The sequence below is a fragment of the Cynoglossus semilaevis genome, chromosome 8, assembly GCF_000523025.1.
Source record: "Cynoglossus semilaevis isolate Cse_v1.0 chromosome 8, Cse_v1.0, whole genome shotgun sequence".
Classification (NCBI taxonomy): Eukaryota; Metazoa; Chordata; class Actinopteri; order Pleuronectiformes; family Cynoglossidae; genus Cynoglossus; species Cynoglossus semilaevis.
Window position 1 is genome coordinate 4,250,789 of NC_024314.1, and position 17,263 is coordinate 4,268,051.

At 42.7% G+C, this 17,263-nt stretch overlaps 1 protein-coding gene across 1 annotated transcript in view; it reads left to right on the top strand.

Moving 5' to 3' along the window:
- LOC103381641 (disintegrin and metalloproteinase domain-containing protein 12) overlaps positions 1-17,263 on the top strand; it is a 72,484-nt gene that overhangs the window by 52,144 nt on the left and 3,077 nt on the right. The window contains exons 12-22 of the mRNA XM_008314104.3: positions 4,312-4,489; positions 7,467-7,556; positions 7,923-8,118; positions 8,192-8,300; positions 8,896-9,094; positions 9,793-9,870; positions 11,037-11,145; positions 12,393-12,528; positions 12,789-12,903; positions 14,025-14,303; positions 17,040-17,221. Of these exons, the coding sequence (XP_008312326.1) occupies positions 4,312-4,489; positions 7,467-7,556; positions 7,923-8,118; positions 8,192-8,300; positions 8,896-9,094; positions 9,793-9,870; positions 11,037-11,145; positions 12,393-12,528; positions 12,789-12,903; positions 14,025-14,303; positions 17,040-17,221 (1,671 nt within the window). The remainder of the gene's footprint in view (positions 1-4,311; positions 4,490-7,466; positions 7,557-7,922; positions 8,119-8,191; positions 8,301-8,895; positions 9,095-9,792; positions 9,871-11,036; positions 11,146-12,392; positions 12,529-12,788; positions 12,904-14,024; positions 14,304-17,039; positions 17,222-17,263) is intronic.

The window sequence follows — 17,263 nt, forward strand, 5'->3', positions numbered from 1 at the left end:
AAGCCCAGGAACTGTCTAATGTGCCTCGTTTAATTGAGTCCATGGGGAAATCACTGAGCGAATGCGAATGCTTTTTTGTATCTCCAACATAGGATAGACTGGCAGGCACCAAAAGGCCATAACAGATCATATCACCTAACATCACTGCCCAGTGCTTAGTCTGTACGTGCAGCACATGAGCTGTGAAATTCAATTTAACCTAAAGGTATCTGACAACTGTCAGCTTTAATTCAGCTGTTTGAAAACAGGACAGAACCCTTTTTACAAATTACAAAGTTTGCACGCTTCTGCATTTTTTGTTAAGATTCAAAGGGTTCATTATATGTAGCTTTGGATGCTTTTTAATGGAAAAAAAACATCTTTTAACCACAATTGTCCTTGAATTTGACACGCATGTGCAGGTAGAGCATACAAGTGCTCTGCGCACATTTATTTATTTAGTGTGTTTAAATACTAATGTTTGGATAAAGAAAGATCACATCTGGTTATTGGAGTCAAAAGATATGTTTTAAACACCTAAGTCTCAGAAATATGAAAAAGCAACAGTGATTATGGCTGCCTTTCAGTTTTGCAGTTTATTCTTGACAGTGATTGTAATTAATATATATCCTGTTGATGAATATTTGTGCAGATTTGGCGAAGGTTGCCCTGTAAATTCATAAAAGGAACTCATCAACAATAAACTCATAACAGACTTTATCATTTATAATGGATTCATTTTAAAGATTAGACAGAATTTTTTCAAAAGTCAAATTGCCACAGTGTTATTTTCAAATTGGACTGAGGAGGTGGGTTTGTACTCGTTATACCGATACATGCTGCGAGGACTGAAATGTTAAGATGTGACATTTTGGCAAAGTGCTTTAAAAGCCCGACATTTCTGAAGCGCAATGGGTCGCAGGTATTGAAGGCAAAAATCCTCACCGGGAAGAGCGAGAGCAGCTGTCAAACAGCAGACTGCTGTCTGAAAACCACGTAAAGGAATATTTGTTGCAGGTTGTTGCTGTTTTCGAAAATGACTTGGAGAGTTCAGGGAGGTTTTTTTTTTTTCGGCATGTTGTACCTATAGGTTGATGTCCCTAAATCTGTTCACACCCACCACTGGATTCAAAAGCAGGTTAGAAGTTATTACAACTTTTACCATTTTAGTAGTGAATATTTAAGAGCTCTCTAGGACTAGGAAAGACGGTGTTTTTACTAAAATGTTGTTCAGCGTTTCATGTGGGTTTCTGGCTCTACAGCTCTACGATATTGAACACAAAGATGTGAAAGAATGGGTTTGATGGGGTTAAAGGCACAAAAAATATTGTGGAATTTCATCAAATTGACGGTTAGAAGGAAACGAGGTTCCAAGAAGTCTAAAAAGTGGGTTACCTGTCACTGCTCATCTCATCATATGTGGCCTTCTGAGCTGTCTGTAGTTTTATCACCATATGAGGGAGATCACACAGACCTTAATGATCCTTATCACCAGACCTCCCACTGATCTGTTCCAGCCTTGTTTGGCTCCTGCCGCAGCTTAGTGGCAGTGATTGTTTGGTGCACTTTATCAGCCACCAACTGCAGAGCGTCTGAGGCTTAGGCACCAACTGTCAGACGGTTTGACTGAGGGTGAAAGACAAACAAAAGAAGGCCGTGCAAAGAGGAATTGATCCCCTAATGGAACTGGAGCAAAACCAGGTGGATAAAAATGCAGAGGTGCAAGAGAAGAGAAACACAGCAGTTAGTAAGCAAGTTGGTATTGTGCCTCCTTTGTAAATGCTGCACGGGATGAGAGGAACCCCCAAAGGTCACGGTGGTGCTGTGGGTCAGTTCTCCACAGCCCGTGGGCTCAGACTCCCTTGAGATGAGTGCTTGTCTAAAGTGTTTTGTTTGCCTTGAGCCCCAGATGTGCACGCCATGACAGACCCTGGCACTGTTGTACCATCCCAGGGGACTTCATCTGCAAAATGCCATGGACTGTAACTCATCAGAGCCTCTGCCTTTTCCACAGTCATTATTCCTGCTCTCACCCTCAGACTACGGCGGGGGCCTGTCATAAAGAACAGCTGGGTCGCCCAAGCTGCTCGTGTTTCATGGAGATACCGGAGAAAGAAGGATGTGCGTTTTTGTGATGCACTGCATGAGCTCGTATCAAAGGAGCAGAACCTGAGTTCATGGAAATTGAATGAATGTGAATGAAGAGCCGGTGCAACTTGAGAAAGCAATTTTGGCTCTGGCTTTGAGGGCAAAGAGGAAATCAACAACAGCAGTGGCCGAGGAAGTGGCCTGACTGTTGGAGCTGCAACCTTGACAGCTGTTCATCATAGCAGAATTCCCCCGAGGTGCTGAGGCAGGAGGAGGAGGAGCAGGAGGATGCAATTACAGCCTTTATTCCAGCTTTTCTTGTTCCTCTTTCCTTGTGACTTTTCACAAATCCTGTGAAAAATGTTGCCTTAATCTCAGACAGCTGCAGATCTGTTTTAAGCTGCCCTCCTTTTTACCTGACGCAACCTCTAGTTGGCATTGACGTTGGAGAACAGCGGGGTGCGTTTGTGGGGCTGAAGGTCGACAGCAGGAGTGGATGTTAGCCACCTCCGCACATGGCTGAATCAAGGGCGAGCCATGAATGAGTTCATGTCACACTCATATTCATTCCCTGACAGGTTAAGAGGGAATTTTTAGGTTTGAAGAAAAACACTGTCTATTTCTGCTCCGTAGTAGGGGAAAGTTGTGGCTTTGACTCTGGTGAAACATCAAGAATAGAAGTGTTGAAACCCGTGTTGTACTCTCTATTGTTTTAGCATCTGACTGGGTTGTATTCATCATGAACATTGCTTTCCACACTTCATTTTTTTCAAGGACTATTTGGTGCAGTTTCAAGGTTACTCCTATGACTAATATCTCCAAAGCACCAAACTGTCACAGTTAGGATTACCACAGCTCAATGTTAGCAGTTTTCTGTCTCACAATAAAATAGAAAAGTCAATTAGACTAATGGTTCATGGAGTCAGTGGACAGCTGTGTCCACAACACACAATGGAAATGGGCTTTTGGCTGTTTTTTATATAAACTCATATTAAATTATCAAATACAGAGCGTTGTGTGTGTGTGTTTGATTATGTGTGTGTGTATATATATCCCCTGCAGCACTTGAAGCTCTAATTTTCTAGCTCTGATTATTCTTTGTTCGTCCCTCTGTGTGTGAGGTTGCGCCTGTGTACATGCATCTTGACTGTTGAATGTTCACTGTGAGGAGGCACAAAGTGGAGATTTCCACTGCTATCATTTTGGAAATAATATATCCTGTGAATATATTGTATGTGTTTGATTTACGGTGTTGACAGTTTGCTTAACTGCTCTTGCGTTCTCATGACAAGCGTCTGTTGTGGGTGGGTTTGCGGCTGCTGTTGCAGGCTGCACTCTCCATTTATTTATTATTCCGAGTGCAGCAGATGTAGTGCTCTCACTGATGTGACAAGAGGAGAAAGTCTGACTGTCCTATACCAAGAGCAGAGAAAGAACCTTTTCAGCCCACAGGCCCAAACAGCCGAGTGGGAGGCGGAGGCAGCAAAGGTGTAAAGGTACAACCGACGGCACAGTGCGCAAGGTAAATTTCAAAAAGTCAAGTGCTTTTCAAAGAGCTTGGTGAAAAGGAAATGTTTGTGCGAGTGCGGCGAGGTTCTCCCACACGCTCACATGTACATACACATGGATAAACAAAGATCCGAATGTGAATATTACACAGTCATTCACCCACTCTGGCCTTGTTGTGCTGAATGTTGTTGATGTGGGTGGAGGTATTTAAAACCTCATATGGTGCTCTCTGTGAAGAGACACACTGGGAGCCAGATACAATCTGCACAGAGCCGTGCACACGTTGTCATCGCAGGCACTATATTATCACAGAAAAGCTCAATAAAGCCACACCAGGTCTGTAACAAAGCTCTTGGCAAACACAAGCCTGGGCTGTGCTCTCCTCAGTGTGCAGACCACCCTCTCCCTCTGTTCCAAAAACAATATTGGAAACACACAATCTCCCCTTTCTGCCAAATATATGGGTGTTGCAAGTCTTGCAAAGGAAGCACTTTTTGGTACGAGTTTCTTTCTTTTTTTTTTTTTTTTTTGTCTTTGTCTCGTAAAACGTGTCTTATCAGGTCCCCACGGAGGTGGAAGCCACTGTGGTCTGATGGACATTTGGAAACTGCCCTGAGCTGGAGTGCTTAATTGATTTTGTGATGAGCTGCAATTAGCACTGATTACATCACAGTGAAGAGGGGTCCCTCGTGTCACTGACTGCCTGTCTGACCCCCCCCCCTCTTCTCCCCCCAGGTATCCTTTCCCAACGGTGTTCAGCAGCTGCAGCAAAAAAGACCTGACGGCCAGTTTTGAGAAAGGCGTGGGGATGTGTCTCTTCAACATGCCCGAGGTCAAAGTGCTGTACGGTGGGCAGAAATGCGGCAACGGCTACGTGGAGGAGGGAGAAGAGTGTGACTGTGGTGAACTGGAGGTGAGAGTCGTATAGCTCACGGTAAACATTCTTTGTTTTTATCTCCAGACAGACTGTAATTTTCCCCGCACACTGGTTTTACTGTGTGTCACAGCTGCCAGAAAGAAAATCTCCTCGATGAGTACCTCCCATTAATCATTTTTAATTATGTACCCCACATTTAAGAAGGAGCAGTAATGTGTAGGTTTTCTGACACAAAGTAACTTTTTCCCAAAGTAAAAGACAAACACAGCAGCGGCCGCCTGCTCTCAGAATGAGTGTGATTCCTCTAAGTAATGTTCTCAGAAAATATATTTCACACTGAAGTTTCAGAAAATCTCATAAAAAACCTTTCCCAGTCTGGAACCAACCAGACCAGCCACAAGAATAATCACAACTATAAAACCTTTGATTGGGAGGAATAATATTGCAATATGTAATAAAAGGCACAGCTGTAAAACTGTGTGAAAAATCATTTCAACAGTAAAGCATCACATCTTTTCGAATTTTGCTTTTTTGAGTTTTAGAAATGTCTTCAGGATCAGATCTAAAAAGAAAATAAAAACAGGGTTTGCAAATCTATAATTTTGTAAAGGAACATTAGACCTCGATTGCACAGGCAGATAACAGAGCTGAACACGTCCGTTTCCTAAATAAAGATGTTTTAATGTCAAGTTTTCTAAATTCTCTGTGCAGACCCCGGCTTCATGCAGTCACACATTAAAGCTGTCTCTGTAAAACTGTGTTAATTTCATGCCTTACGGCTTTACAGCATCATATAGTATAATTTTCTTTTCATGAGTCTACATTGGATGGTTACCAAGTTATGGCTCATAATTAAAACTTCTCTCCATTAAATTATGGGATTTTTTTTTTTTTCTCGGCGCTGTCTTGTAAATGACCTTACAGAAAAGATTGTGAATTTGTTGTTTCACCAAACAAAGGAGTTGTTTGGGAGGAGTGTTGTCTCATCACAGCACAACTCATTCAGTGGAAACATCTCTGACAGCATCGCAGTGTCGACTGATGAATTATTTAAATGACTGCACATTGCCATGTGTGCAGGAAGTGTTATTTAGCAGCAGCCATTTCGACCGACTGTCAGTGGATAAACTGCCTAAAGTGATAACACCTGCAGGGGGCGTCTGTTAGGACTAAGACATTAGAAACGTTTTGTTTGATACCATTACTTGACCCCTTTATGCCCTTAGTGCCTTAGGGTCTCATACTCAAGGGATAGGTGTTCAATGTCGAAGAAACATTTAATTAAAAAACAATTTAGAAAAATCCGTTTTTGCCTTATATAAATACTGAACAATGCCATAGTGTAAATCGATAGTTCAAATGTTTTTTAAAAAATTCTTAAATAACCAACTAAAGCATTTTAATAATTGACAAAAATAATCTTACAAAACATATGAATGAGCATGAGATTGTTATTTACATCTAGTCATGGGCCTGATGTGAGGCGTTCACCGGCCAGAAGAGGCCCTAGTGTATTTGTGGTGAAAGGCTAAATGTCCTTTAAAACAACGTCCAATGAAGTCCCTCAGATCAGGGCCAGAAGATGTAAAACTCTTCTCATTAACAAGCAAACCCAAGTCACTCAGACCACGTTAGCTCTGACAACACCTCGCCCCACCTACAGTAGAAAGCTACGTCCTACTCCATGCGGCCTCAGGCTGCTTCCCTTCAGTCAGACTCCTCCAACTCTTTTGGCACATATGGACCATGGGAAACCTTAATGGTTTTTTGGGCTAACGGAAATCTGGAAGGTCCATCATGTCATCTGTACATCCTGCCAGCTCCGTCCATCTACTTCTCCATGTTCAGTGAGATCACAGACTAATGGCAAGGCGGGAAATGCATCTGAGCGTTCAGAGCGGTCTGCCCTCTGTGACATCATACACGTATCACTCATACATCAGTGTTGGTGGAGAGCTTACTTGCACTTGTCTCAGGATGTTTAAAGCTGGGTAGTGCTGCAGGGAGTGGCTCGGAATGAAGGTTTACATCAGACAGAGCTGACTTTATGGTAAGAAGAGAAATAATGAACACATTTTATAGCAGAAATCTGAGGAAGATGTCATGGAAACAGAAAATGAAATATTACATATTCTGATTTGTTTGTTTGCTTGGCGTGCTCCTCGACTTAAATTGACTGTGGTTGTAAATGTGAGTGTGAAATGTAAGGGTGAGTGCTCTTAACACAAGAAAATACATTTCTAAATTTTAAGTTTGGCTTTGAACCAGCTTTCCCAGCATAAAGCAGTATGATTAAAGCTGTGGATAGATGAGGCTAATGTTGGATTTTGGCAGACCACTGCTTTATGATGAGGAAAATCACATTTAAGTATATTAAAATCATTCATCCTTTCCTAGTGGAGATCAGATAAAAGGCATTCTGCAGCCTGGACAGGTCAAACTCTTCTTTTTATAACCCGCATTATTTTAATCTCCAGCCTGTGTGGAACTAGTACTCAATGAAGGAAGCCTTCACTTACACACAGAGAACATGCAGAGAATATTTTAAAACAAACAAACGTGATTGAGAGTGAACATTAATTAGACATTAAACATGTTAGCATGTCAAATCATTAAAACATGTTTTTTCCATTTGTCTTTATTTTTTGTGTTAGCCAACTTCACTCTGTTACAACATATCTTGTTTGTGTTCTCTCTTGTCTTTTTCCCTTCTCACCATCCAACTCACAGCTACAGGGGTCTGAATGAGTTTGTAAGTCCTGTCAGATGGAAACCTTTTTTTTTTATTTCCCGAAAAGCAGAAGGTGCTGTTTCCACTCTTGTGCCAGATTTTTTTTTTCTCCTCTAACGTGCTCCTGAGTGCAGTCCCGCTGGGCTTGCATTCCTTCTGATAACAAAGTCTGAGCACTTTCTCAGAGATGAAATACAATCAATTTTTGTGTTGGGCTAAATTTTTCTTGACATACATTCACTTTTAATTTCATTTTCCACCACCCCCCACCCCCAATCTTAGGAATGTATGAATCCCTGCTGCAATGCTACGACCTGCACTCTCAAGGGGGATGCTGTCTGCGCACACGGACAGTGCTGCCAGGACTGTCAGGTCAGAAATCACCGCCTCGCCTGGTGTGACAGGTTGTTCAAAAGCATCTTGGCATAAAGGCGTTTTCTCTGATTAAATTAAAGTCTTAAATCACCAGCAGAACAAAAATAGAGGATAAATCTCTAATGCATTTCGCAGCTGCTCACATATTTATTACATTTATTTGGTTTTTATTTTTCAGTTTTGCAGTCTACTGTTAATTTCCTGTCATAGGATTTCAGTGGGTTCTCAAAATATCGGCATGTTCTTCAGGGAGCCTGAATCACCTCAGGATTCCCAAGCAGTACCTGGACTGCCTACATCACTGTAGTATCCTTGTGTCTGAGTTTTCTGTTTTTGTTTCACATTTACTGTTTCTGGCTGCAGCTGAAGCCAGCAGGAACCCCCTGCCGTGACGCCAGTAACTCATGTGATCTGCCGGAGTTCTGCAACGGCACCAGCCCTCACTGTCCCGCCAACGTCTACCTTCACGACGGCCACGCGTGCCACAGTGTTGACGGCTACTGCTATAATGGCATCTGTCAGACCCACGAGCAGCAGTGTATCACACTGTGGGGACAAGGTATATAAATGTCCACGTTCTACCTCGCGGTGTCCTCAAAATGGTTCGTTAATGGATTCATTGTTTGTCGCAGGAGCAAAGCCGGCACCTGGAATCTGCTTTGAGAAGGTCAACTCAGCAGGTGACCCTTATGGCAACTGCGGAAAGGATGCCAAAGGATCCTTTGCTAAATGTGAAGCACGGTAAGATCTTCTTCTTACGTTGGAGGAGTGAGAAAACCATGTTTGTCTTGATTACTCTGTGTGCAGACTTTGTTTTTTTTTAGCACAGCCAGACCAATTTGAATAAGAGGACATTTTCATTGCAACCCACTCATAATATATGTGACCGACCTCGGTCCTGCAACAGTCAGCTGATTCAGCGATCACTTGTTAAGTAATTAAAAAGCACACATGCCAAATTGGCTCCAACCTTTTGAAATGATGAACTTACTTTACCTTTATGACATTTGGACTGCTTTTAATTCCTCCCCCAAAAAAATGTTTCTTTCCTAAAATGCACTATTCACACTATTATTGTCCAGATTCAATTATTTATAGGCAACCTGCCTGTTAAATAATGCAAATGTTTTCATTAGTGCACGGCTACATGACAACATCTCAGGTTGGGGTCTAAAAACAGCACAAGTCAGCTGCCTCCTCGTGACGCATCTCTAATGGGACACAAAGTTTGAGCTGAAAAATAATCTCACACCATGTGCACTGAAGGCAAAATCTGTGACATGTGATTCAATCATCACATTGTTATCGTTAGCCCTGTTGTTTGTTCTATTTGCAGAGATGCTAAATGTGGCAAAATCCAGTGTCAGGGAGGAGCGAACCGCCCTGTGATTGGCACAAACGCAGTTTCCATCGAGACTAATATACCCCTGCGGGACGGGGGGAGGATACTGTGCAGAGGTACACACGTCTACCTGGGGGACGACATGCCCGACCCTGGCCTGGTGCTGACGGGCACCAAGTGCGGAGATGGCATGGTGAGATCTGAGGCCTGAGACTGTAAAATTTCTGTTGTGAAACCCAGGTGTTTTATAAAAAGCATCGTTGTGCCATTCACAAAAATGAAATTCAAATATTGTGTTAATGCTTAAAAATAAAATAGAAACACATTATGTTCAGTGTTTTAAACAACATAAGACATTTCCAGAAACTCTCTGCAGTGTGTCCTTTAGCCGTTTAGCCGATTCACACGGCCCTCCAAACCCTCCATTAGTCAGTATATTTGGCACCATCAGTGCCCATCAATTCAGCCATTGGTCATTTCAGTGATACTTTGACTCAATTTAGTCTAATTTACTTCTCTGTGGGTCTCCTCTAACGGAATGGAAGAAGCTTTTCACCTCATCTTTAAGTTCTCTTGGCATTTTTCTGCACACGCTGCTGCCAAGTTTGTCTTCATGCAGCCTGAATATATTGTGATGTTTGTGAGGACATGTATAATGACTAAAGCAGCTTAAAAATAAATAAGTGAAAAAGGAATTCTAGGCTACACTCAGTATAATCCTGTGCCATGCTTATACTCTAAATGTGTAGAGGATTTTCAGTAGGTAATAAAAAAAGAGGCTGTGTTGGTATTCACCTTGTGAAATTTAATATCTCAAAAATAATCCCAAAAATGTTTATTTTTCTATAGCCAGTAACAATTTGTTCTTTTTTCGGTCCTATTGTGTTTCAGATGTGTCTGAATCGTCAGTGTCAGAACGTCAGTGTTTTTGGTGTCCACGATTGCTCAGCTAAGTGCAGCGGACGAGGGGTGAGCTTGGCAGCCTTTTCACAATTTTTTTAATGAAAATAGATTTTTCTCAAAAAAAAAATTCTCAAAATAGCCTTCAGAAGGTGTCATCATTCTTCATACAGAGTAGTTTTTGGGCTGTGATGTGTCAGAAATTCCTGGTACAGCCAGGCTAAGGAGACATTACACTGACGCGCAATCCATCAGTTTGGATGCTGAAAGGTTCAATCAATTAGTTATAATGGCTTTATTTATGTTCAGCCCTCAACGCCATTCATCATACTCTCAGTCAGTCGTCCTTGTCCTAAAAACTGTTGAAATATGAGGGCTCGGCTTTGTTTGGCTAAACGCAGGGAGCAGTGACACACGGCTTGACTTTGAGTGAGGGAAGCTCGGTTATTGGATTTTCTGAAATGCGTCAATGGGTGGTCCGGTTTGAGATGAAATGTGCAGCTTTGTGGTATTAGCCTGAGGTTTGCTGGTCAAGCCCACAGGCCCTGACTGTGACTGGTGGAGTTTTTCCCTCATCAAAACCACAGAGGAAACACGTTTTTTTACTGCCTCTTAAATGATACATCTCCAGTTATTATACGAGCATATTTGTTTGCCGAGATCCAATTAAGAAATATCCATAAAGCTCCAAGGACGGTTTAAGTTGAAGAAATAAAATGATGTTGCTCCTCCAGGAGTCCCGGCACCCCGCTTTCACAGATTAGCTCAAGATGTTTCCTTTGGACGAAGGCCCTCACCTGCTCTGTATTACTCTGCTGGGAAACCCTCTCAGGTCACTGCTGTAGCCTCATTCATGGCTGTTTGTTGACTCTAGTGTCTGTGACTAAAACAACCCTGAAAGAAAAGCAATCAATAATGGCTTTTTTTGGGGTTTTTTGGGGCTGTTTAAACAAATGTTTCAAGCAAACATTCACCTCGTTTTGTGCTTCCAACAGACTTCAGTAGTAATTTGTATTTTTGATGAGTTGAATTAATGAAAATTAATGACTTGAACAAACTATCATTTATCATCAGCGGGGCACAGTAATCACCATTTGACACCAAAGTGAAATGAATCAAGTCTGCATCCAGTTTTAGTTCAGATCTTTTCAGATTTCATGGTAAAAACAAAGAGCTGTTCATAAAGTGAAAAGCTGATGATAAACAGGTCACTTTTTCTTTTTGATACTTTGCAGATCTGCAACAATAAAAAGAACTGTCACTGTGAAGCTCACTGGGCACCTCCATTCTGTGACAGGACAGGGTTGGGAGGGAGCGTGGACAGTGGTCCCATCAGGTTCGCAGGTAGGTCTGAAAAACATCAGACTGATGAATTATTTAAAAGGTTAAGCATAGAATTGTTGGCCGGAAAAAGGAAACTGTGCTGTTACGTTTCCACAACTCATACTTTCTCAAAAATGTGTTGCTCAGAATTCGGTGTAGGTAGATTAAGCCAAATTACTTTACTATAAAAGAAGCTGAGGAAGGGGTAATGAGAAATTAGGAAAGTATTTACCACTTCTTGTCATGATAGCAAACACATTGACTCTCAGCCCTAACTGTTCCAGCCTGTTTGAAGAACGGATTTAATGTAGTTACACAAGAAGTTGATGTTATTTTCCTCAAATTATACCAGCGTGTTAGAAGGGGTAGTGCAGGGCTCCCCCAAAAACCCCAGGCCACGGGGAGAAAATGAACAATTTTACTTCTAATTTAAAGAGAGAGTGAATATGAATCATTTCCATTCATTTACTTCATTTTCCAACAGAATTAAGTCTAGACCTTTTATTTTGAAAATGTACTTATCCTTAATGATCCTGCATCATCTCCTGGTCAATGGTACAAAAAAGGACTGGGGACCGCTGGTAAAGTGCATCATAACAGTGACCACAGGAAATTTGAAGCTGCTGAGATTTTCATTAGCAGTTACCAGGCACTGAGGAGAGACGGGGGACACACTGGACAAAATGTCACAGATTTAGCTGCAAGACAGGGGGGGCAGTGGAGGGAGACCCGTGAGAAAATTTAATGATCTAAGAATGGAGGACATGAGAACAGTAGGTGAAAGAGTAGAGGAAATGTCAGAGTAAGTGGAGGGAGACTGTGCTGACCCCTGGAGGAAACAGGAAACTAGTAAATCTGCAGACCTATTGACAGATGTCCTCTCGCTGTAATTACTATAATATACAGTGAGTTTGACTTTGTGATTGCAGACCACTTTGGACCATTTAGAATCTGTCCAAATGCAGCAGATTGGCTCTTTACACTTCTTTCACATCACATTGGTTTTTATCGTCTAATCACTAGATCCTGGAAAATATTAGGAGAAATACCAATATTTTTAACCCTTGGTGTTTGGATCTGGTGATCACATGGTGATATGACTCATTAGAGCTATACACAATTGAGTCGTTTGTTGTTTTCTTTGGCAGGTTTTTTCCTAATACTCACAGTCGTCTTTGTTTAAGAACTCTGGTGATCACATTTCTTTTATCGTGCTGTCTTCTTCTTCTGCTTCTTCTTCTTATTTCTGTGGTGTTGTTCCCACACAGATACCACAAACCTGACGGTGGGCATCCTGGTGGTTCTTCTCACCATCCTGGCTGCTGCTCTGATCGTCTACATCAAGAGAAAAACTCTACTGAGTTTGCTGCACAACACTAAAAAGAATCCAATCGAGAAACTCAGGTGTTTAACTCTGTGCTCTTCTTTTTAACTGCAGGAGGCTTGTTTTTGTTTTCAATGCAGCAGTGTTTGAAAATGCTAAATATCCATGACGGACGCTGCTGAGCGGCAACGTTTTTCGACTGGTCACACTCTAGTGGCAATTACTGTGTATAATTTGTTTTCATTTTATAATTTGGAATAAATTAACTTTGTAACTGGCGTATTATTAATATGATACAGTGTGTAATTAACATTATTATAATCTGCTATTGGTATTCCAGATCTGTAAGTGCAGCAGTCAGCCGACCATCCACTCGAAGCCGGTCTCCATCAGTGAGCACAACTTCTGCCTCTGGGCCAGCCCCGCCTCCGCCACATGGCGCTGCCATCTTCAAGGTCAGTGGAGCAGACAGCACTGCACAACTCGCCGCTTGATGGCGAACAGTCGAGACTCAAGTGACTCAGGCAAACGGGGAGGCACCGGTGCTGAATCCTTCCTGGAATGCCACATCTGTTCTGAAGGCACAAATCACTCTCTGCTGGATCGACGTGTTGTTTTCACACGAGTGGCAGCTCATTCAAATCCAATTAAATCATCCTTTCCTATAAGGGCGTGTGGAGGAGGCTGCGATAATGGAGTCTGTGGTTAACAGTGTGTTCATGACACTTGAATATATTTCTTGTCATTAATGGCTGCGTGTTAAGAGCAACTGCATAATCTGTGCCCCGACACGTGAGCCACAGCGTTGGAGGCCGCTTGAGATATCACATCACACTGTTATTGATAATTGCAAGACAGAGGAAAGGGTTTTGTTTTATTTTTTGCTATAACGACGTGTGCCTGCATCAGTTTGGGCCTTAACTACTCCATTACTGCCTTGACGTGCTTTATAATGGGACGTGACCTGTGATCGATTGAGTCGCCGGTGCTGAAATGAGAGGAGCTGTGTCCAAATTGACATTTGTGCTGCGGGGCGCTGGAACATGAACTGAGGCGGGCTGTTGCACATGTAGCGTGAGATTGTGTTTTCAATTAGATGCATGTGGTTTTTATTTAAGGTCAACGGTAAAAGAGGGAGAGGATGTAAGGGCGTTTGATGTGAATGTGGTGCAGGTGAGGTCATTTTCCTCTTGTTGGGACGTTTGTAAAACTGCTGCACGGCCACATGAGTACACATGTCTCCGTGCAGTACGTTGTAGAATTTAAACTGCATTGGCTTTAATAAAATGCAGACCATTTTTTTGGCTAACTCTTGTGTCTGATGTGAATTAGACAGTGTGCGTCTGAGACATTTTCACATCCACCTTTAAACAAGACCAGGGAGTGCTTGTGACGCTTGGTTTTCTTTAATAGGTTACTTGTTGTAGACAAAATGGAGAGCAGACGGTTGGGAGGAATGATTTACAAATCATTGACAGCGTCAGGAAGTAGGAGGTTAACATGGCTGTTTCTGATAAGAAGCAGACCTGTTCTCTACTAAATGACTCTTCTGTCTTTGTCTTTCATCTTTCCACAGCCGTCACAGCAGGGGCCGGAGACGGCGGGTCCACCAGCTCCTTACCCCTGCCACAGCCTGCGCAGACTGCCCCAGTGCCCCCCAGTTCACCTTAGCCATCCTGTCCTCCTGTCACTCCCCATGTCCCTGTCCCCAAACCCTGGACAGCTCAGACCTTTGGTGCCTCCACCTCACAGAGCTGCTGCTCCTCACAGAGCTGCTGCTCCTCACATCCATGCAGTACCGAGGGGGGCTTCATTTCGCGCCACTCCGAACCATAACTCCTGTAGGACGGTCACGGTGAGTGCTCCCTCTGTTTTCTTTACTTGGAAACATTTTATTTTATGATGTTACTCGCAGCACTTTCTTCGTCATCTTCAGGGAGCTCTCGCTCCCCGCCACAGCTCGTACAGTAACACCAGATCAGGCAAACGGTGTTGTTCCCTCCACCTTAACACGGGGCCGTTGTGATGTCAACTGTTTTCATGGTTCTTTCGTGCCTCATAAAAGTATATGCATGTTGACAGTTATGCATGGTCCCATAAAATAACAAGGTTAGCCCAGGAGCCTGTGTCGTCCAAGGAAAACTTCTCCTCTTCCATACAAACCACCACATAAATAATGAAATTGCAGGCAGCCTCTTAAAGCCAGGGATGAAGAAGATGAAAAAGAAACCGGAGTGAGGCGGTACGTCTGAATGCAGCACACTGATGAAGTTACGATTTGGCAACAACTTTTAAGAAGCCACAAAGACAAAGTGATAAAGGGATAAAGATTGTGGAGATAATGAGGAGCAGGGTGATGGGAGGAAATCACTGCAGCTGAGGTGCTCCTTCAAAGATCCCTGACGTGTGGATGCTGCCTATCGCAATTAAAAGTTGAGAAGTTAAAAAAGAGATCACACGCATGTCGGAATAATTGCCAACTGCACGGTTTGCAAATGAAGCAATGAGTCGAAACAGAGAGCCACATGATGTGGGCAAGAGATCAGCGATGACTTGCAGACCATGTCCAACCACAGCAGTGACTACAATTAAGTCATCAGGCCTCGACTTGAATTTGTAGAACAGCACCGAAGTGGTGCAGTGGAGCCGCTCAGAGGTCACTCTGTGCTCTGTCACTATCAGGCTAATTAGAGGTGTGTTAAACGGATAATGATATTTTGGTTCCGTCTGGATTAATGGAAGTGTCAGACAGGGAACGTGGCTATAAAACAGAATGTTGTTCTGGAGCTGTTAATTATTGGCTACTTAATGATGGACTTTATCTACATGCAGTAAGACGTCTTTGTAATTACTGCAGTATTTTCACTGGGACAGGATACACTTAATGCTCTTTCATATTTTAATCGCTCAAGGTATGTTTTTTTTTTTAATTCGGGGAGATTGAAAATAAAAATCCTCTTGTTTTGAGGCACAAAATGTAAAAAAATGTAAGATTCTAAATTACTCAATCTCGAGGAAGCACACAAGTGCGATGTTCAATTCAGAATAAGTAAGGTTGAGTTCAATTGTTCAGAATGTTTACATATATGCAATCAATTGTAGTCAAACGCTCTTTGCCCTACATCTGGAAGTGCTTACTGTGACACAACTAATACGAGAAACAGACTCTTAAAAAAAGGACAAATCTTTTTTATTTATATTGAACTTTGATTTCAGTCTAACCCCTAACATCTTCACCCCTGTGCAGCACTTACAACATCTAGAGCTCACGTATCATGTCTTTGTTTCTGAAGCTTCATGGTTTCCACTGCAGTGTTAGAATCATATCAGTCGTATTGTAAACAACTGTATACAGAAATACGTTTCTCCATTGTAAAATGACGTAACAACACATGGCTTCACTGAAGTTGCCCGTGCATATGTAAAGAAAGGTGTTGATTATTCATACTTTAAGGTAAGTGTGCACTATAAAAAGCACTTCACCCTTAATTCACCCTTAGATGTTAGTTAATGGTACACCGTACCTTCAAGAAGAACAACCAATGTTTGTCATGCTTTCAGGGTTAATGTAAGTTCACTGTGCGTTGTTTGAGCGTTGTGAATTAATGACTGATGACTTAGTAATAGTCCAACTACTAATGGCATCATTGACTCTCTGACTAGAACCCATCTGTTGTACTTCATATCCTGGTAAAACAGTCAAACCAGAGACCTCTATTCAGAGACCCGTGCTGTAGAATATACTGTTCTTCCAGGGTCGCTGCTCTTGCCTCACCTGTACAGTGAGGTTGCTGCGGCTCCTGGCAGACCTCCGACTCCTGACCTATGACAAGAAGTGGATTTTCGCTCCCAGCCGCTTCTATTTAATGTCAAAATTGTGAAAGAGATTCCTCTTGGCAGCAGACTTCTCCAACAGTATCTTTAGCAGCTGTTTGGCAGCTCGAAGACATCTTGACAAAGCCTTTCCACCCCCTCCCCAACCTCCCCTTCACAAGCAGAGAGACACAGAGTAGATTCTCCCTGCTGGGGGGCATGAAAGTGTCTTCCAGTCAGATTCCTTCACCTGATGGAGCCAACAGGTTTTCAGACTGAACTGATAGATGAGTTCAGCTGAACCCACAGCAAACATTTTTTGGAAAAATCACCTGACAATAAAACACCGCTCCATTCATGTCCTTGCACTTTTATCCACTTTCACTGTAGTTTCTGTGCACAGTCTGAGGGGGGCAACACTGGAGGACAGTATTTAAACCTGCACCATATGCAGTGACATACAACTTATGAGTATAAACGGAGACATCCGAGACTTGACTGTGGACTAGTTCCTCTTTGTGATGTTTTCAGAGGTTGTAGACGGAGACGTAGATGAAGTGAATGGAGACCAGATGGACCTAGGTACTAGGACTCCATCATGACCTCAGTCCACTAGGAAAGATTGAAACCACATTGCAACTTGCTCAGGCAGCACTGCCCCTCTCCTATCTGAGAATATGACATGAACATTGAGCCTGTGAGTGGCTGTTAGTTGACTGTTGGTGCCACCTGCTGGAGACTTTTGGTCAATGTGTTTCTTTTTTGCCAGGAGTTGGAGGAGTTGCAGAAACCCAGCCCTCCACAAAAGCCCCTGCCTGCTGATCCAAGGAGCTCTCGTCTGGTTAGAAGTCCTACAGTAGTGCAGGGCCAGTCCATAGTCCAAGGCCCTTCTGCTGTGTGTGGCCCTGCACCAAAACCTCGTGCACCAAGACCCATGAGACCTAGCCCACATCCGAACAGGTGGGTTCCAGTGTTTTTGGATCACTCATAAAAGACAATTTA